The sequence below is a fragment of the Nannobrachium achirus genome (genome assembly GCF_963921795.1).
Source record: "Nannobrachium achirus genome assembly, chromosome: 5".
In the NCBI taxonomy this organism is placed as follows: Eukaryota; Metazoa; Chordata; class Actinopteri; order Myctophiformes; family Myctophidae; genus Nannobrachium; species Nannobrachium achirus.
The window spans coordinates 39,158,807-39,181,338 of record NC_137814.1 but is presented as its reverse complement, the minus strand read 5'-3'; the positions used below and the strand labels follow the sequence as shown (position 1 = coordinate 39,181,338).

Sequence of the window (22,532 nt, the reverse complement as noted above, 5' to 3'; positions counted from 1 at the left end):
TGGGTCTGTGGCGCAGTAGACTTTTCAGTTCCATGTGGACATATGGCTGCAGGCCAGGCTGCGTGCGTGGTGGTGGCGGCGTCTGTTTCAATTGCTGTTCTGCGTATGGCTAAGATATACAGTACAAGAATTAGGGGTGGATGATATGGCCAAATAATATTGATTCGAAGATTGAAATTAAATTACATTTAATTTTATACTATATTTTAAGATTTTACCATGATAATGTTATTGCTTTAGTCTAGATAGGCCAGTTAGGCTAGTAGGCAAAGAGAAGGGGAATGCAACAGAGGTCTACGACCCAGAATTAAAGGGATTTTGCGTTGGGTTGACACTCTACTATGATGATAATAATAATAATCATCATCATCTTTATTTATATATCACCTTTATTAACTAGGTTACAAAGTGCTTTGCAGGTTTTAAAAAGATTTAAAAGAGAATACTGAGCTGGCTAGCATGAGCATAGACTGTTATAGAATGAATGCAAAGGCTGATCATCCCTTGTCACTAACCTGGACCTTACCAGTGGCAGTAAGACTGCATTAGGACTGACTGGACGATATGGACAAAATGAAATATTGCGTTATTTTTTACCAAATACATTGCTATTGACATTGTGATGATTATTTGTTGTAATGTGACAATAACATACATATTTTATAAATGAACTTTTTCAAAAATGTAAAAAAAAAAAATGTAGGCCTATAAAATAAGGCTTGCAGTAAATGATCAACACCAGTAAAAGACGATGCCCAGACAATACCCAACTCTACACTTTATCTGAGGATCACAGATTATGCACTGGCACTTAGGTGGTTAAGGTCTCAGTGAAGTACTATTGTAGGTGCCAGACCCAACACAACCAGACCAAGACAAGCTTTGAAAGTTATAATAAAATCTTTAAATCAATTATAAAATGTACTGCCAGCCAAGGAACTAAAACTGGAGTGCCCATATCCCCTTGAATCAATTATATGCCTTGCAGCCACATTCTGCACTAACTGTAGCCAACGCAGAGAATGTCAGCCGAGGACGAGGTAACAGTACAGCCAAATGCAATAGATTGAAGAGGCATGGGCATTAACAACTATTCAGATCATCACTGGGTAAAGAAGACCTCATTTTACATAACGATATATCTTAGGTGAAGGTTGATGATTGAACAACCATCCTCACTTAAGTATTAAAACTGGGGCCAGTAATACACCCTGGGGGTTTTTTATACCTCTGGTTTCACACTATGACACTATGGAAGCACGCAACTGAGACTTCATTGAATCTGAGAAACTCCCAACATGTTTTTGGCTTGGCAATTCATCAGCTTAGATGTTTTCCATTCCTGCATGTTTCACTAGATCTGATTTCAACCGGTCGCAGTTTACTATGAAACCCGGCAGATCCTGTCCGTGAGTCAGTGGTTAACGCCTCAATGTCTATAGCTGACCTGTTGTGACATCACATTGTTGACTCAATGACCAAGACAGCCTGTTCTGGCAATCATAATATGCTATATGGAGATCCCTGATGTCATCAATATTAAGCCCATATTTGGCAATTCCCATAGGCCTATATGAACGCTCCATATGACCAAGACAGAATTCATTTGCAAATCAAGACTGCTGAAGCCCATATCTGGGAATGCCCATATATGGACATGGTGATGGTGTGTCAGTCTAACCAGTGTGGTTGACGCGACACGAGTCACACTTGCAAATGAATTCCGTCTGTGTCCCTTTTATGCCCATATATGGAGATCCCTGTCCCGATCATCAATATTAAGAGCATATCTGGGAATGCCCATATTTGGCAATGCCCATATATGGACGCTCCATATATGACCAAGGCAGAATTAATTTGCAAATCAAGGCTGCTGACTATCATCACTTGGATCTCCATATATACATCAAACCCTAGATATCCATACATGGAGACGACTGGGTCATCACCTAGATCTCTATATATGGAGCTGGTCAATACCTCTACATCTGACCTCACAGACTCCATATATGGATATAGCTGACCTGTACTGACATCACAGTGATGACCTGACCAGCTCAGCAGAAGGGTTTACATGCCAAAGCAGCCATGTGCACGCGTCCATGTATGTGTGCGACCTCGCCCTTTAGGGCGTCTTACTGGTTAACATGAATCTACATTTACATTACCTGCAAAACATATTGCTTAAAATTGGAGTGCAACAGCCTGCTGGCCTATTTACTCCTAAATAATTTGGTATTACAGTTCTATATACTGATTTAGTTTTGCTTCCAAAACTGTAGATATTTTTGTGGACACATCCGACAGCACGTCACAAATACTGGATTACACTTTTTCACAGCGCACTTGTAGTCTCACTAGACCACTTTTCTCCCTACCTGTCTGTCTCCTTTTGGTCAGCTACAGTAGCTAGCTAGAGTATCAAGCTATTTGTGCGAACTTTTCTTTTATTCTGAAATGTCCTGCACCAGCGACAGATTACATGGATGTACACAACACAGATTTTTCTAGCAGCCGTGCATCTGCTTTGGGAAAGCGTTATGACAAACATGCTGTGTTCACGGGATTGTGCTCTTATTAGAGGCGGGCATCACAATGTGTGTTGGAGGAGCAGGCATGTGATAGTTTACTCGGTCCCCAGGCTAAAAGTAGGGGTTGGCATAATGACAGGAAGCAGTACCAAGGAGGAATTGGTAGTGACTAAACTTTAAAGTATTGTTTAAAATCTACCAGGAGGACTATTGTGTCAGATATGATATCCTATATCCCTTGACAGGAACCTTACATCTATGGCTCAAGTTCACCCACAAGTAAAGTCACCTTATTACCACCATATTGCATTTTCTTTAAAGACAATCATAGTAAATTGCATGCTGTTTCAGTTTTTAAACTTGGGTCTATAAATGTGGAAAGTCAGTGGGTGTCCAGAAATGCAAGCATGCAGAGATGTTGTGCATTTATAGACGGAACGCACTCACCTCTCGTTATTAATACCCCTTGTACCCCTTGTTTTCAGAATACCTGTTGTACCCATTGTCAGATTACCCATTGTACACAATGTCAGGGTAACCGTTGTCAGTGTACTAGTGCAGAACCATAACCATAGTACTTTAAGGACAGACTATGACGTCAGTATATTGACATCATATCAATTACATCAGGGATCACCATATGGAGTCAAGTCACACAGACAAACAGACAGTATGGGTACTCTGACAACAACTGCAGCGGGTATTGCATAACCGGGGGGGGGGGGGGGGGGGGAGTTGCATTGTTCCCAACAGGTATCATTAAAACAGGCTTCGGACTAGAACTGTTAGGTTTGATAGCCAGTGGTATACAAAGCACTTAACCCCAGTACTTGAGTAATCGCGATTTATGATATTATCGCGATAATCAAAATCCATTATCCTGGGGCGAAACATTTGCCAAAAAATAGAAGATCTACAAGCTCGTTGCAACGTGTTGTGAGCTTGTAGATCGGCTATTTTTTGGCAAAGACATTTGATAGAGTGAAAAAAAGAATCAAGTATGTGTATTATAAGTACCTTTTACCAATTATAGAGGGTTTAAGTGGTACTGGATATGCAGCTCGGCGAATAAAAGGTGAATTGATCCCAGTGCATGACGGAGGACGATATCACGATAAATTAAATCTCCAAGATACGATTATTGTGAGTGTTTTTTATCGCGAAAACAGGGTTAGGCAAAGAAACAAAAGCAACATACAATACCAGTGCTACAAACTCTTAGGGGGAACGGTCTCTGCTGAACAATACCAGTAAAATGTGATGCATGATATTAACCACTTTAACCCCAGCATCCCTATTTTGGGAGGAACCCAGAATAGGCCAAAAATACCAGCTCTACAAGATCACACACGCTGTGAGCTTGTAGATCGTCTATTTTTGCCAAAGAGATTTGGTGTATGTGTAAAAAAGCGGTCCAAGTGCAATTGCAACTCAAGTTCGTTTTCACTAAGATTAGGGGGTTTAAGTGTTTAATCATGTTCCATTCAGTTCCAGACTTAAAATATACAGCATGCATGCATGTACAGATTATCATACAAATTATAGATATTCCAAAATAAATATGATGTAGTGTAAATAAGACCTAAAGTTATAGTTCTATAAATAATTGTGATTTATAAATAAGTATGTCATAACACCATATTTGTCAATATGTGATTGTGTAGTGTCATACGGATTAAGCCTTTTTTTAGATCATGGAATAGAATAGAATAGAAGAAGTGCATTGATTTTTGCTATTTGCTTTAGCCTATGAGAGCGTACAACACACTACACTACGGTTAGAAACAAATGTGATATGCGTCTCTGGTAGACTTGGATGAATACTAGAGCTGACCTAGTGGAATAATGTCCTGTTACAGTACATAGACTACTGTACATGCTACATGTATAGAGGACAGGAATATACTGTGTTGTATACACTAATTATGGCACTAAAATCTTTATTTCAGTGCAATCCTCCTTTTTTCAAAAATGTTGTGCTGCATCCTTATGTATAAATAATCTAAACATTCACCTCTATTTCCAGTAGCTGAGCATGATTTGCTGACTCTTTTAACGTTACATTCACTTCACAGTATCCATTTTCTAAATGTAATGTTTGACATATTTATCCTCATTTTCACTGTCATGTCTATCATGAAACATGACAAGCCATGATCATCAAGGATTTGAGAATGCAAAAAAAAATAAGTCAAGCTGGTGGTAAAGGCTGAGTTGTTTGGGTCCGATGCTTGATCACTGCCTAGATACATTTTCTAATATTAGAACGTTTCCTTGATTTGCCCGGCTTCAGTGCTGACTCTGGAGCACATGGCCAGAGCAGCAGCCAATAGGAGCGCAGGGTTTGCTTTCCCTCTCTCTAGCAACAGTGAGTTACTTGCTGCCTATTCATTAATTATTTTCCTGTGGTATCCCACTCAGCCGTTTGGAGTCCGCTGATAGCAAAGTGCGCTGTGTCTCTCTTCTCTCTCTTCTCTCACTCTCCCTTTTCCCCCCATCTCTTGCTCTCTTCTCGGACTGAATAAAAAGTCTTAAAAAAAAAAAAAGAGGATGGATCCAGTGACAGGGAGCTTGCCAGCTGCCGTTGCTGCCTTGAACTGTGGGTTACTCCAGCACTATCAGACCAGGACGGTAACAGAGATGATTCTGCCTTCAACTCACAGTAGTTGCAGCACTTTTTATACCCTGGATTCACAAAGCAACCGACAGGACTATCAAATCAAAGTGCGGGGCAGTCATTCGTCGTCATCCACTTCTTCTGTGTCTACTTATTTTTCGTTTTTTCCTGCTTTTCAGCAGCAACGTGGTGAACATAAACAAATACAAAATGGCAAGCGGAAAAACACAACTGGACTTTTTCCCTGGGTGAGGAGGACGCGGAGGGGGTGGGTGGGGGGGGGGGTCAGTTGGAGGCAGGACTGTGTGTGTGTCGAGGGGGGGGGGGGGGAGAGAACAGGCGGAGGGGTGTGGGGGCTATGGTGGTGTGAGGATTGTGGGCTGTGGTTGGGTACGCCAGTGCCACGTGTCTAGCCTGGCACCTCTCGCTTCTTGACTCGGAGGATGTTGGAGCGAGAGTCTGGTGGAGCCTATCCGGCTTCTCCGTGAACCAAAAGTGGGGTGAGTGTTGCACTCTGCTACATCCTGTTATCACCGTGACTCTTTCATGTTTTCGGATGACGGCACGCTCGACTTTGAGAACGTTTATGGTGAATGTTTACTCGATTTTTGAATTCCGTGTGTGTGTGTTGTGTGTGTGCGCGCGCGCATGTGTGCGTGTGTGTGCATGTATTGAGGGGGGAGCTGGGACGATGTAGGTTCGAATGAATATACCCCCAACGTTTGAAGATGCGCCACAGATGTGTTTATTTTCGTTGACTTTTATTTCATTTTGGCACGCGGCGACACAAATTTGAAACCCGGTTTCGACGATGAACGTATTTGAAATGATTGCACCCGGGCCTCAAAAAACTGGGCCTGTAGTTATTCTGATTTGGACGTTTCTCTAAACGGCCCTGAAGAAAAAGCCCATCACTCCTCACATAGAAGGCCAACACTTTGATCCACTTTTCTCTCTTTCTGCATCTCATTCTTTCACTGTCATCCCTACAGAGGTTCACAGAATCATCGTCCTTGATTACGCTTTGGGACCACAGACTTAATCTGAAAACCCTAATCTCTCTCTCTCTCTCTCTCTCCCTCGCTTTCTCTCTCTTTCTGTTCTCTCTCGGAGTAGAGTTGCCATTTTGAGGGTGAACTTGGTATCTTTTTTTTTTTTTCTTGCCTCATGCCTTGCTCAAGGCTCATGAAAAGGTAAATGAATAAGCGTTTTACCATGGGTGAAGTATTCCAATGCTTTGAAAATGTTTCCCCCCAGAACAATGTATCTCTCGAATCAAACAAAATTGAACCCACGGATCTTAGTAAGGTATCCTTTGTAATAATTATACATTTGTTTCACAGTAATAATTTGACATCTAACACTCGATGATTTTTTTTAAGGCCGTATTGTGAATTTGCCTATTTCCAGTCCATGGGTGACCTTTTTGCCATACATACTGTAGATAGTATGAATGACTGGATTAATGCCATTAATGACATTATACCTAAGATTGAGTGGGTTGTTCGATTGATTGTTTGGTCAATATTGTCACATGCAATAGTTTTGGAACAGAGTTGGCTGCTTTTAAAGAATGCACCCTAAAACATTTGTGGGGGAATAGACAGCACATCCTTTTTTTTTCATGCCTCACGGAGTGAGAGAGAACCGTTGCAATGGGTTTAGCATCTTTCGAAATTTCAAGACGTTTGAGAAATTAGTGCAGCGTCGTTTTCATTGCACGCACGCAGTTTGCGCAGTTTTTTCCGCATGAATTTGTTCGCATTCCGATAATTGTTGGTGGAGTAGCGAGGCGATTTTGCCTATTTTATTTTATTGTGGAAGTTCCTTGTTTCTGTGAAAGAGGTGATGCGTCAGTTAAGGCTGTGAGAGTATGACTGTACAGTGGAGGAAACAGAGGCTCTCGTCCAGGGACCCAGTCTGCTTTAGGTTATGACGCAGCAGCATCATCCGATCCCTCCATCCCAACCCAAGACTGCACAAACGCACTGAGCTGCCGCAGTTCGCCATTTTCATGCTCCGTTTTGGAGCTTTGCTCACATCGACGTGCACTTCTGCGCTCACGACCCTTTGCGAATAACAAAGGTCTTCGCTCGATATAAATAATCGTATGTTTTTAAATTTTTTGGTTAAATGTCATTGTTATCGATTAGACTTATTGAAAGCTTTTTTTTTTTCTTTTTTGTTTTTACTTTCATGTCCTGCAGGTTGGTCATAATCCCTGTCCATAACATGTGGGAGCCTGTGAGAAGTGAAGAGGATTAAAGAACCTTCCCACTCTGCCCTTCGCCGTCCAATCACGCCACGCGGTTGGAGCGGGGAGAGCCAGCAACACGAGGCCCTCGGCTGGTTGACGTTCTAGAAGGCAACGCAGAGCATTCTGGAAGGGTGCTCCAGCAGCATCCAGCCAGTAGGTTTTTGCCGCTTGAAGGAGCATGTTGCCAATGCTCTCCCTCTGCTCCATCATTTGGCTAAACCGGGGTATCAAGCTGAGGAAAGTCCTCCAGTCCACCAACACTGGTCAGGTCTGAGTCAGCTTCCAGTGTAGGCCTATCAGCTACCTACCTTATATTACTTCGGAAATGCTTCTAAGCTTCGGGTGATTTTTCTCCCACCCCCACCCCCCCTCCCCCTCTCCTCCTCCCCTCCCCTTTCTGAGTCACCACATCCCTACCAGCAATCCCCCAGACAAAATCGTCCCAAACCCCCCTTTTTTTTTTTTTTCTGTGTTGCTGTACCCCGCAGCGTTCAGCATCAGGACACGGGAGGTCCGCCGTCTTATCCCTGCGTCGGTGGCCATTTTGACTTTTTGGCTTTGACATTTTGCTCTCGCCTTTCAAAATGGCGGTGGAGGGCTTCCAGTACCGTGCCCTCTACGCATTCACCAAGGACCAGGAGGAGGACTTGGACCTGCAGCCCGGCGACCTCCTGACGGTCAGCAAGGCCTCTCTGCTCTCTATGGACAACTACCAGGAGGGGGTCGTAGAGCACCCCGAGCGCCTGGGCTGGCTCCTGGGTTTCAACGAGCGCACCAAGCAGAGGGGTGACTTCCCAGGGACTTACGTAGAGTATGTAGGCCCCGTTCTCAAGGCTCTGCCCTCCAGCCAACCCAGGTCCCAGAGGCCCCTCCCTGCCGCTCCCAGGACAGATACGTTTCAAGGTAAGCAGCAACCTTGAAATCAATTCATTTCATCTTATTAAGTCTATTGCAGTGGTTCACACCCTGTGGGTCGGGACCCCCCCAAATTATTTTGGGGGGGGGTCCCCAGATGATTAACTTAATGTGCAACATTGTTTTCTCACTTAACATTAAACAAACCAACATAAAGTTTAAGTGTATAGAGGGTATCTGCACATTTCTAAAGTGACAATTTAAGGACTTTTTAATACCTCTAAAATGACAAACATTGGCCAAATTGTCAAATATTAGAGGCAGAAATTGTGAAAATAGGCGATCTACATGCTCGCAACGCCTCGAGGCGTTGTGAGCATGTAGATCTGCTATTTTCACAATAGAACCGTGTTGCCTCAACTCTTAGTGCTTGTCGGGGGGGAGGGGTCCAAGTTAAAATATGATTATTTTGGGGGTCGCGGCCTGAAAAGGTTGAGGACCACTGGTCTATTACACCTTTTGTGTGAGCGTGTACATTTGGGACACAATAATATTAAAGCCGATTTTCCGTCATTTGCTCATCTCACAAATGTATAACTAAGTTATATAATAAGAATACATTTTTATTGTCACTTCCATAATACACACTCGGCATACATACCGCTCTCCGTAACTCTTGTTGCTTATCACATTGAAAATAACAGTATGTACCATAATATTGATGCTGGGTGAATGATGCAGTGTTGAAATAATGTTTTTTTTTGTACAACTTAGGTTTGTGCTACGTGTTACTTCCGTAAATTATCGTAATAAGATGTATTAAAATTAAATTTAGAATAATACCGTGTTACATACATATACAGTGCCTGATACCGAGTTTTTAGCAATGCATATCGCCACTGTCCGGCAGAAACCTCGTATCTCCAAGTTTCAAATTTGTCTGTTTTTTCACGAAGTAAAGCCATGCTTCATCAGACAACGCCGCCGCACAAAAGTAGTGAAAACAGCAGATCTACAAGCACACAACGCCTCGCGGTGCGAGGCGTTGTGTGCTTGTAGATCGGCTGTTTTCACTAGTTTAATCATTTTTTTAATGATAAAAACGAATGGTTTTGGACATACAAGGTTTCCACCCGACAACGACGATATAATCCTATATTAAAATTGGCTTTAGGGAGGACCGACCAGCACGCAGGCCGGCGGAACACACCGTCACGCTCATGTCACTTTGACTACTTTACTTTATTCGTTTATTTCTGGGACAATGCACGCTAATGAAAATCCAATACACGTACAAGAAGTGAATCAATTAAACATGATGTCATGTAAACGTGCCGGATTTGGCGAGAAGTGAATTTCCATCCGCAGTCCCTCGTATAAAAATATCACAACAACATGACAAAAAAATATATATTTTTCTCCTTCAGTATATCAAAATGTGGTTTGTTTGTTATTCTTTCGTTCACATATTTAAAAAATAAATAAATTGATTAAAGATGATGTTTATTTATTTTTATGGACATTTGGCAGTGACCACAAACTGCACCCCCTGTTATGAGGCGGCATAAGCCTTTCCTCGTTGGAAAAACAGCTAACCAAATTCTATGGGCTGAATGAAGGCCTAATCCAGTTACTGACTGGACGCTCCTTTCCGTGTCTGGTCTTCATTCTGTCCGCCTGTGTGGCCCCCTTTACACCTAACATCAGCATGTGTCTCGGGCATCCAAGTTGCATCTGGAGAGAGAAAAATGCATACCTCTCCTCCTGCATTATATTCAGTTCTTGACCCTCAGCTCAACTCTGCTGCATTGTAAGGGGAAACGGGAGAGCTGGGGTGAGGGTGGGGGTGAGGGTTGGGGAGGGGTGGGGGGCAGGGGGTTGCAATGGCTGTGTTCAGCAGAGCAACGATGTGCCAAGACCAAGTTTAGTGATTTGAACAGGGCAACGGCTAATCAGGTCTTCACAATGATTTTTTTGATGCTGAAAGTTAAATCAACACCCCGACAGAGGTGTTATTTGTGTGGCTCTTGTCAAAGGCTGTGTGTGTGACTGTGTGTGTGTGACTGTGTGTGTGACTGTGTGTGTGTGTGTGTGTGTGTGTGTGTGTGTGTGTGTGTGTGTGTGTGTGTGTGTGTGTGTGTGTGTGTGTGTGTGTGCGCGCGTGTGTGTGTGTGCGCGCGTGTGTGTGTGTGCGCGCGTGTGTGAAACAAATGGCTGTTGACTAGTGGTGAAAAGTCTCTCACTGATCCATTAGGAAATATTAGTCCAGTGTTCACAAAGCACAATATTGCATTTTTCTCTTAGAGATAAGCAGTACTGTGATCTTTTAAGTCTCTTTGCAGTTTGTGCCGCCATGACTTTGAAGCCTGATTTATACTTAGTAGCACACTGGTGTCGCCGCGCAGTGGATGTCACGCTGACAGTTGCGATCTTCAAGCTCACAACGCGCTGTGCTGCGTCGCGTCGTGAGCTTGTAGATCTGCTATTTCCGGCGTGCTACACGATGTGTGACCGAGTATAACTCAGGCTTCGGAACACAGGCACGATTGATATTAATTCATGATGGTCAAGAGAGGCTTCTTTCAACAGCAGCCGCTTCCAAATCAAACATATACTTGGCATGAGCCCGGGCCTACCAAAAAGCAAGGCCAGCTTTAAGCTAAAACTTTTGATTTGCTACCAAAGTTCCTCCACACCCCCGAAGATTTTGTTCATTTCCTCCTCTTTCGAACTCCCCCCGCTTTTCCGCTGCAACTGGCCAATTTATTTCGAGGATAGAGCCACAAGTTCATTGGGCCAAAACGGATAAAAAGATGATATATCATACTGCTTATGTGATTTGTACCGGGATGAAACCATACGTTCCTCCCTTGTCAGGATCCATATTCTCCACAGTTCTCCTGTGTCTTTTTATGACAGATAGGCTCAGTACCACTCTGAGCACTGAGGCCGTGAACTTTGAATTACCTCTGGTCGGGCTGATCGACTATTCGTCATGCACAACAAAGTACACTGGGCCTCATTCGCATTCATTAGTTTGATTTCATTTTGATCCGCTCCCTTGCCATTTATAGTGAGAAGCCTTGATATGCGGGATGTCTAGTAGCTTCAGTGCAAGATAGAGCAGGCATGGCCAAACCTCACTTGGCTTTGTGTGCCATTGTCAAGTGGGATTTCTCAGAATGTCTGATAGGGAGAAACAAAATACAACAAAGGAGAGAGTTATGGAGAGAGTTAGGAGTTATGGAGTTATACAGGTTATAGTAGGCTATAACTAGAACTATGGGGGAATGGAAGCAACAATTAGTACCCAGACCCAGTCACCTCCTCGCAGTCACCTCAGACTTTCAGACAGGCCAGTTGGGTAGAAGAGGTTTGTCTGTCCCATAGGGCTGTCACAAGTTATTACATAATCGTCTAATCGTAATTATTTGAGGTAATCGCAATTATTGTGCATAATCTATAATCTTTCCATGTTGAGAAATGTTAATATTGTTTCAAACACTTTAAAAAAGTTGTGAGCTTGTAGATCGGCTATTTCCACTAGCAATGTTCTTTTTTAAGTATAAAATTGTCAAATATGTCAGTCTTTTCTTTGTATATTTAAGTTATGTGTCATGATTGCCATGTGCAACTTCAAAGCCTAAAAGCCAAACAGAAATGTAATTGTCAACAACAAATACACAATTAAATCGTTAACCGCAATTATTTGGGTGACAACAATTAATCGTCATGTAAAATGTCATAATCGTGACAGCCCTACCGTCCCAGTTAGATACTAGGGGCAGAGTTACCAAGTGAAGTGCAGAGAGAAGGAAAGAGGCAAGGGTAATGGTCTCAGAAAAGTTTGGCCAAGCACCAACAGTGCATTGTAGATTAGATTTGGGTAGGCCCAGATTTTACAGATATCATCTTCATTTCCCTGGCTGAAGGCAAAGAGACCCTGGTTGTCGGGTGAATAGCACTATTGTCAGTGTGCCCCACTTTGCTGTTCCACAGATTGCAACATGTTGGCATTGGGGAGCAACACCGTGGCCTTGTGGTTAGGGACGCTGACCGGTCAGATCTCTGGTTTGATCCCATGTCCCCTGATGCTCCTCCCCCAGGCCAGTCTATCAACAACAACATACTTAATATCTTTTTTTCATGTAGTTTCGATGAACAAACTTAGTAGAAATTTGTATTACTTTACAAATATATAAGTAATTCAATAGTTTTACTTTCGGTATAGCCTATTTGAGAACACACAACTTTATTATAGACGGTCGATTGCTCTAAGGAGGCAACATTTTTCATTGTTGGCAGAAAAAAGACAATTTAATGCATTGCTTCGTAGCTAACATACACAAATGAGTCTAATTTTTTGGATGATAAAAAGAATGGTGTGTGTGTGTGTGTGGGGGGGGGGGGGGGGGGTAGATAGACCACAGGGAAGTCCAGGTGTCATAGCAGCATCATGGTAGGACACACATTATACAGGTAATAGTACATAAAAATAAATCTGAAATAAATTGATGGATAGGTATGACCAACGATTTGTTCTTGGGATCCTTACCATCAACTTCCAGTATCTCTACACTCTCCTGTCCTGTCTATGGAAAATAAAGCTAAACTAACCCAAAAAGGTTTAGGATTCTGTGCAGGCCAATGCCTGTTCTCTCATTTAATGTAAATATTTGATAAGATTTATTGCTGGAAAGAGCCTCCCTGGGTGATCTGGAGCAACTGACAGCGTGACATCCACTGCGCTGTAGTTGTACCTGCGCTCTGCTGATATGTAGCATGTCACATGTGAATGCTATGTGTAGACTACATATGAGCCTAAGTGGCATGTGCAAAGAAATAGGCCCAAATTCCTTATTACCCTGTGTAATATGGCAATGAAGTGGTTTAAATTCACAATGTAAATAGTGCTTCAATATTTTCTTTCACCATCAAAGTTTGTAAGCCCATCTTCTATTTAGCATTCTGGAGATTAGATTTTAGTTTTTTTGCAAGTGTTAATTTCAGCCAACGTGGTGGAGGCCATGCATTCAACAGGATAACGTTGGCTCCGCGCACTGAAAACCATTTTCATGGAAGAGATTTTCTCATGAACCATCTATTTCACCATCTATTTGGTGCATTTTGTCTTTGATTGCAACTTGGATTGATAGCTGTAAATTCGACAGTCGTGCCAGATCGGGGATAAAATTCAACTCTGTACCCCTGACACCGAGGTGAAATGTTTCTCAACTCGTGGCGCAGCAGAAATAATTTTACAAACCTAGGGAGGGATTTTTTTTCTCTCTCAATCCTCCCTCCCTTTCCTCTTCCTGGCCTCACTTTTACTGCCTGCTGAAGTGAACCATGGCTTGGCATTTTTGCAAACTCCTCCCTTCTCCTTCTCTGCCTCACTCACTCTGTCGCTCTCTCCTTCTCTCTTCTCTCTCAGCCAGGGGCGTCACAAGGGGGGGAAAAGTGGGACTGAGTTACAAGGGCCCAAGGTGGAGGGGCCTTAATTATTTTATACTTTAGTTATTGAAAAACAGCAGATATACAAGCTCACAGCACGACACTCGGTGCTGCGCTGCGAGCTTGCAGATCGGCTATTTTTTAAAAGTCGTGGGTCCCTGGAACTAAATATTTTGAGCTGGGGGTCTGTGGCCAAATACATTCATGGGGGTCCTTCACATGAAAAAGTTTGAGCACCACTGACATAGAAACATATGTTTCTCAAAAAAAAAAAAAAAAACCTTAGAAGGACTTTTTCAAGATTTTTCAAAAATAGCAGAGTGAGCTTGTGAGCTTGTATATCTGCTATTTCTTTTAGTGCCCAGGGCCCAGAATTTGGTGCGACACCCCTGCTCACTCTGTCGCTCTCTCCTTCTCTCCTCTCTCTCTCAGCCCCCCCCTCTTTCCCTCCGCTCTGCTTCGCATACATGTCTGATGCCGTCTCGGGGCAGCTATAAACCATGTAGCGGGGCCAGTTCTCAGAAAGGAGAGGCCTCGTCTCACTCTCCCAGCTCCACTCCCTGCTCCTTACCAGGAAAACGCTTTCAAAGAATCCATGGAGGCAGGGGGAGGGAGGGAGGGGAGGGGGGGGGGGGGTATGGAGAGAGTGAAAAGGAGAGAGAGAGAGAGGGGAGGCTTCAGTGTGAGAGCCAAGGCCTCCCCAGCCAACTGCAAATATAGGAACCAGCTGTATTTGGTTTCTCCTCTATTGTTGCAGGACTCTTTTGGAGTTTAGAAAATGTGGCATAATACACAGCAAAATCCTCTGTGTTCATTTGGAGCATAGAACTGGAGCAACAGTAGCTATAAGTTATTGTTCATGGTATCAAGGATTTACATTTGTTTCTTAGTGCCAAAGCATCAAATGAACAATCATTTAAGACCAAAGTTTTCTTTGCTCATGATTAATAGATTTAAGAAAACGAAATGAACAATATCCAGTTTGATGATGAGACTGTGTTTGTAACGCAGTTATACTCCAAACCCTTAATGTGTTAGTTAATTGTTAGAATTGTTAATTCAATCAATTCTATAATAATTCCAAGAGAGCGTTAAAATGTTTATGGCATTAGGGGACTGGTATCAAGTTAAGTGACCAAACTGGCTAGTGTGATCTTCTTAAGACCCAAACTTGCCAGAGTCCCTTTCATTTGCATGCTAGCATGGCAGTTACTTGACCTACTGTAAGTGTAAAACTAATGATAATTTATTTGACATTTTAATCTAACTCTCATCAGCTGTTGTCTGAAGCACCTGAAAAAGCCTCGTAATATTTTGCATTCTCTGTTCCAAATTGTTCTAACAGATCATTAGGTTGCGTTAAGCACACCTCAGCAAGCCTTCTACCAGCACATTTATTTCACTCTGTTGCACTAATAATTAATTCCTCTTGTGAACAGTGGCCTGGGGCTTGTGAAACTTGACCCGGCTACTGTAAATATCTCTTGTGTTTGACAAGAAGCAAAGGCTCATCTTCTATACATGTGTGGCTTTGAAGCGCGTTGTGACAGAGGAGCTGCCGATGTGCTGGGTCATGATATATCGCCAGTCTGCATTGTTGGGATGCTCCGAACACATGTAGTCATGAAACCTGACCAGCCGCCGTTCATACGCTATCTTCACACACACACACACACACACACACACACACACACACACACACACACACACACACACACACACACACACACACACACACACACACACACAGCCATACATACTGTGGCACAAACTCACTAACCTTGTCACCACTGTACGTTATGAGTGCATACTGTATGCCACCAACGTGAGTCCAAAAAAACCTTTTGGCCTTTTATGAATTTTCCATTTGTTTCCGTGGGTTTGAAGTTTTTACGAAAGGAATGCAATCAGAGGTGAATGTGTCCTTTAGTGGTGTATAACAACATATGTGTCCCCAGCACCCCTGAGAGCCAGTCATCTCGGGGACTGTCATTATTCCCTGCAGCCAAAATGATTTTTTATTTTTTTTTTGCTCTTTTTTTTTTAATGCCACAACAGCATCTCATAATATCTAGGCTACATTTCACTTAAACGCCAGAGCTTAACTCTGCGTGTAAATAAGACTTTTTTTAATTAATGTGAGAGATCGGTACATAATTCTGTTAGTCCTCCCAGTTTATATTAGCTAAATGCTAACTAGCCAGCCTTTGTTAGCCGTTTGTAGCCAAATGCGGTAATATCGGGACTCCATTACTTAGCAATGCAACCCACAGTATTTATCCCATTAATTTAATGCCACGTGTGTTCCAAATGAACAATTATTAACCACGTAATGTATGATTTTGTGTATTATTATTTATTATTCTTCCGCCGTTCTTCCGCTGTTTCTTCTTCTACGCTGGTGAAATGATCCGTTCCTGCCTGGAGGCGTCTGTGACGTATGCGTTTGTCTTCTGTGAAGCTCCGGTGCGGAAGCTTCCTTTGTCACTGAGTTAGCTTAGCATTGAATAGATCAGTGTCGTCCTAAACTATCTAATTCTAACGTTCAGGGTGTTGGAAAGTTGACTTTAGAGTAGACTATTCTGGTTGACTGGCTATGAGTGGCTAACGGCTAACGCTAGCTAGCGTTAGCTAGCGCTAGCTGCAGCGCTAGCTGCAGGCTATAAACAAATAAAACGTGACCCAACTCTATTGTTGCTCTCTTCTACAAGCTCACAACGCAAGGCGGTTAAGCCTGTAGATTGTGTTTTATTATCAGGTCAAATAATCCTTCTGACTGAAGTTACACAAACACTGATTATGCTACATTTAGCACAGTTAGCCCTGTTGCACACGTAATAAATTCACTTCAACCTCGTGTTGAGCAGTTAATCCTATTTGCTACGTACGTCTACAAAAACCTTCATATTTCAAAGATAACGTGCTTACTGAAGTCTCACAGATGTCACAGTATGGTACGCTCAAGCAGAATTACCCGTATCTTTCGTATTGTTTAATAAACTGCATTTTAATCCGATCAGATGCCATTTTCCTGTTGTTTTTCAGCCATGCGACCCCATCGGTTGCGAGGTGTACTGCACTTAGATACATTAATACCTTTTTAAGGAAACGACGACCGATCGGATTAAAATGCTCCTCATTAAATAATACGATCATTACGGGACATTCTGCTGGAGCGTACCCTATGGTGACATCTGTGAGCCTTCACTAAGCAATTTATCTTTGTAATCTGTTTGTGTAGACGTATGTAGCAACCAATATATCATTTTGTAGCTATGATCCCCAGCTTTCAAATGAAATGAAAACATGAAAATGAAAAAAATTGCAATGACTGGCTCTCAGGGAGATTGGGACACATATAGGAATAATAAAGGTGTTAAAACAAACACATTGGAATGGCTACAAGCCTCACTTACTGTGGGTATAATGTTACTTCCAATATGTTATTTAGTGTTTGCATAGATAGACATGGGAGAGTGTTTTTTGCAGGTCTTTCAGTCCGAGTGTATCAAAAAAGCAACTGGGTCAAGGCAGCTTGTGATTGGCTGCGCGGAGGTGCCGGAAGTCGGGTGTACGGAGATACACCTAAACTTAACCTTAACTCTAACCTCAGTCAAACTAACGCTGGTGAATGCTAACTGGTGAAATGCTTACCTGCCGACAATGGTCGGACCAACGGTGCTTAACCCAGTTGCTTTTTTGATTCACTCGGACTGAAAGACCTGCAAAAAACACTCTCCCAGATATGGATATGGCCATATGGGTTAATTAGGGCTTTTAACAGAAAACTAGATCCCGATATCATACAATGATGTTGCCTAGGGTACAAATGTCTAGGGAACAAGTAGTAGACAATTAATTGCATTGCATCACTTGCTCCTTTGCCTACCTTGCAAACTCTTCACCAAAAAGCTAATCACATTGTGGTCAGCAAGCACCAGTAAATAGTCCACTGGGGTCTATTATCGTATTAGGCTTGTTGTCTTGTCACTGATTTAAATTCCCAAAGCTGATTTTGTGAGGCATTTCTCATTTAATAAAACCGTTCACATTTTAAAACGGGGTAACATTGTATCATATACATAAAGGATAACACAAAAAAGTATTGGGGTCTTGTTTCCATTGTGGTTCTATATATTTCATTCATCAACATAGCATGACAATAACACCAAAATACAATATCATCAACAAATATAAAACACTATGTACTATGTATGTACATTTTGTCATGTCAAAGGTAAGCAGTTATCACTGAATAACATGGATAAATTCCAATGTTGAGACATTCAACTACTGTAAAATCAATACTAATGCTAGTATTTATTTGAGCAAAGTATTTATTTCATCCTGTTCTACTTTCTCCTATTTATTTATTTCCAATGACAACAGGACCCGCCAGACAGTGTGATCTTATGAATTAATTGCAACCGTCAGGTCGCAGTTACTATCAAAACCTCCACTGGCTGTCTGTCTGTCAGTCTCACGTCACACGTCACACTTTTCCCCTACTCATATCTCTGGCACCGTTGCCCCTATCCATGCCAAACTTTGCGCACACACTCCTTGGCTGCCAAACCACAACCTCCACCCCTCATTTATCACATGCCCCTCTTCTAGCGCTACCATGAGGCCCATTCTTGCAAAACACATTTTTGGACACTGCTCCTACATATTTTGCCCTAAAATCACGCAAAGCGGTACACAGTATGTCTAGAGTCCTGGCATCAACATGGAGTGGTCCCATTTAACGCCACTATCAGGCAGATTTTTTCAAACACATTTTTGGACACTGCTCCTACAGATTTTGCCCTAAAATCACGCAAAGTGGTGTATACATGTGACCTGACGGTCTTAGGGAATCTTAAGGTGTCTCCACACCAAACAGCCTACAGGAGACTACTTCTGGCTGTACACAGACTGCAAAGAACTGCAAAGAACTGCAAAAAACTAAGCACTTTTATTTTTTCAGACGACGCCGACTGTAGTTACTGTATGGCAGTGGTGCCAGGTCTGCTCGTTATAAGCAACGTTGATCCTGTTTTCCTATAATGTTGCTAGTTGTGGGTGCTTTTGTTTGGGCTTGTTTCTGAAGTGTAGTTGCTTATTTGGCCTTGCTTTCAACATTATCTATCTATAAATGCGAGAAGTCTCTGCGTGTGTGTCTGTCTGTCTGTCTGTCTGTCTGTCTGTCTGTGTGTGTGTCTGTAATCCGTGTATCTCGAGAACCGTTCGTCCCACCGGCTTCAGATTCGGCACGCGCGTTCCCCGCCGCGGCACGGAGTGCAGTGCCGGGTCTCGACCCGACCCGACGCGCGGTTTTTCCCCGAACCGGCGCGAAACGTTCGGAATATCCTTATGCGGGGTTGATTGTTGACATCAGGCTGTTCCGGAGGGAAATCGGCGAAAGCTCTGACTCATTGTGACATCACTTCATAAAAGGCTCTGACATCACGTACGCCACATGAGTCAACAAAAAATCTCTGTGAGTGTGTATGTATGTATGTAATCCGCGTATCTCGAGAACCGTTCGTCCCACGGGCACGCGCGTTCTCCATATATGGGCATAAAATGAATGCCCCCATATATGGGCATAAAATGGATTGCAGACAGACAGATACAGATATCTCCATATTAGAGCCCGACCGATATATCGGTCAATTCGATATATCGGTCGTTTTGGAGCAATCGGTATCGGTATCGGTGAATTATTCCACCGATATCCGATATATAAATTGTCTGTAACGTGTCTGCGGATAGAGCATGAAACCCTGAGTTATATAGGCCTATGTGTGGGCAATACCAGAATTATCCAGCAGAGTGGATAAAAGACACATATTAATTCATAAACGAGACAAAACACAGCAGAACCCCCAAATTAAAAGAGTATTATTATCCAACAAGCAATAGAAATTGATAACTGCGACCAAACTCAAAGTTTGACATGAAAAGCACAAAAAAGGCAATAATCTGACCATTTATCCGAGGGGCGAGCAGTCAATTAAATGATCTTAAATGAATAAAAAATGATTTTTACAAAACATCGGTATCGGTATCGGTATCGGTGCTCTAGCACTCTCCAACATCGGATATCGGTATCGGTCGGAAAAAGTGGTATCGGTCGGGCTCTAGTCCATATATGGACATATTTGGACAGAGGCAAACAGATGGTCAAAGATCTCCATATATGGGCATAAAATGGACGCAGACAGATAGATACAGATATCTCCATATATGGGCATAAATGGACACAGGCAAACAGATGTTCAAAACGGGTCCTATGACAACAGGTATAATGAGGTTTGCATTAAAGGGGGAACCGGCACTGTGTCTGCAACACAGTTGGAGGCACAGACAGATACTCCATATATGGGCATAAAATGTACAGTACAGTACAGTACAGTATGGTACAGTACAGTACAGTATGGTACAGTACGGTACAGTACAGTACACTACAGTACAGTATGGTACGGTACAGTACAATACAGTACAGTACGGTACAGTACAGTACAGTACAGTACAGTAATATGTCCGACCGGAAACGTGCTCAATAGTTCCGCCACAATAGTTCCCCCCCCCCCCCCCCCCCCCCCCCCCCCCAATTTTTTTTTTTTTTTACACTTTTTTTTTTCACAAACATTTTTTTTTTCTTATTTTTTATTTATTTATTTTTTTTACTTTTTGTGAAAAAAAAAAAACGTTTTTTAGTAAAGAAGCGGGCGTGGACTCTAGATGTGAGCGGCCCGAAGGGCCGCGAACCTCTAGTTTTATAAAATAACTAATGTAATAGAGCTCAGAGGTGAAACTGGTCGCTGCTTTTGGGCTTATTTTCATAGACCTGGTTGCTTATTTCACTCACAGAATCTGGCAACCATACCCGGAGGCACTGTGTGTTCTCCGTGAAGAGGAGAAGGGGAAAAAAAAGAACAACAACACGGGGAGCTGCTGCACTATTTACTAGCTTTGCTTTGGATCAGATTGGAATAGGAACTGAGAGTTGAGATTGAGAATATGGTATTTAATAAAAATATGCGACGGGAAAATGTCTCTGGCTTATTTTGGCTTGGTTTTTCAACAGTAGCAAACTATTCTACAACTCCCTCAATCTTACCGACGGCCAGGGGCGACTGAACAAAACTGAGCAAGTCCAGTTTTCCAGTTTTCGGTCGATAACGTTCCCGACCCGCTGCCGAAAACCTGACGATGAGCTCCCGTTCGGCAACCGACACTGTCAGCCGCCTTCCGCTGCCGATTCGCGGGCCGAATCGGTTTGGTTAAAAGTGCCCTTTACTGGTTCATATTTCTATGGAATTATTATTATTATTATTTACTACTATAAAATCTGTTCTGATGAATGACTTGTACTCCATTCTATTATATTCTACCTTCTCCTGTTTAGTTCGATATTTCCAGTGGCTTAGCGTGACCCACCATGACTGTGCAATCTTATGAATTAATTCTTATTTCTATGGATGGAGTGACTTCACTCCTGACCTTTGCAGGACTATGTCGTATACAGAGAGAGAGAGAGAGAGAGAGAGAGAGAGAGAGAGAGAGAGAGAGAGAGAGAGAGAGAGAGAAAGAGAGAGAGAGAGAGAATGAATGTGGGAGTGCCAGCCATGTCTTACATAAGCATTTTGATGTAGCAGATACAGAGGCAATATTTTGCTTCACACACAGTACTGCAGACTAGAGTCACCTTATCCAATGTACTTCAGCCTCGCCTTGCATTGATTGTATGAAGTTAGCCAATGCAAACATGCAAGGACCACATCTGTGCCACACTTTGTCTGACCTTTGATTTGTGGGGTTTCCCATGCAAGCGCAATGTTCACTTTAAAGGCTCATTGAGTGTTTCTCTCCATCAGTCGTATCTCGGCTATCAAGTGCACACACACGCTTGCGCACGCACACACACGCACACGCACACACACACACACACACACACACACACACACACACACACACACACACACACACACACACACACACACACACACACATTATATAGAGTACATTATACTGAATATACTTATTTCTATAGCTTTCTTTTCCTCTGCTCACTCCCTATCATTCACTCTGTGGCTGTGTCCCAGGACATGTCAAGTCATAGGCCTGTCTGCCTGCCTGCAAACTGCTGAGGAGGTGGTTCTAATTTACTAATGATAAGTTGCTGTTGCTCCTCTCTCTCTCGCTCTCTCTCTCGCTCTCTCTCTCACTCTTTCCAAAACCCTGAGAGAACTCCAGGACCACAGCTGCTTTCTAAAGGAAAGAGGGAAAAAAGAACGAGAAAATGAACTCTTCCTTTGCACGAAATTCAAAGTTTTGTACAAGTCCCCCCCCCCCCCCCCTTCTATTAGAAGAGTACAAGAGATATGGGTGTAAGTGTGTGCGTGTGTGCAATAGAGAACGCTCCTCCTCTAGGAGAATCTGGCAACATCTTATTCTTTTCATCCCACCCACCTCCCTAACTTTTGGAATACATGTGTTTGGCGGTTTTATAGCCTATATTTGTGCTTATTTCCCTATTTCATTTGATTTCCCTATTTTATTGGTTGCAGCCCGCCCAAACCCAAGTGTATATGAGGTCCACGCAGGCCACGTCTGCGGATTGCGTTCAGCTCAGTTGAATTGAATAATCACTATATTTTACTCTCCAAAGCAATAACTTTTGCATTGTGCTGTTGCACGCCTGGCCTGTGCCTGTACTGTCTGCCTTTATCCAGCCGCTACTTGGGGTAAGTTTTTAATGAATCTTCATGAGGATTTCATTAAAGAAAGGCTCGCTGTGGAAATAAACATAGCAGAGTAGGAAGATTAA

At 42.7% G+C, this 22,532-nt stretch overlaps 1 protein-coding gene across 1 annotated transcript in view; it reads left to right on the top strand.

Moving 5' to 3' along the window:
* The window catches only part of pik3r2 (phosphoinositide-3-kinase, regulatory subunit 2 (beta)), a 44,128-nt gene that overhangs the window by 3,858 nt on the left and 17,738 nt on the right, over positions 1 to 22,532 (top strand). Inside the window, exon 2 of the mRNA XM_080726642.1 lies at positions 7,356 to 8,308. Within this exon, the coding sequence (XP_080582768.1) occupies positions 7,990 to 8,308 (319 nt within the window). The 5' untranslated portion in view covers positions 7,356 to 7,989. The remainder of the gene's footprint in view (positions 1 to 7,355; positions 8,309 to 22,532) is intronic.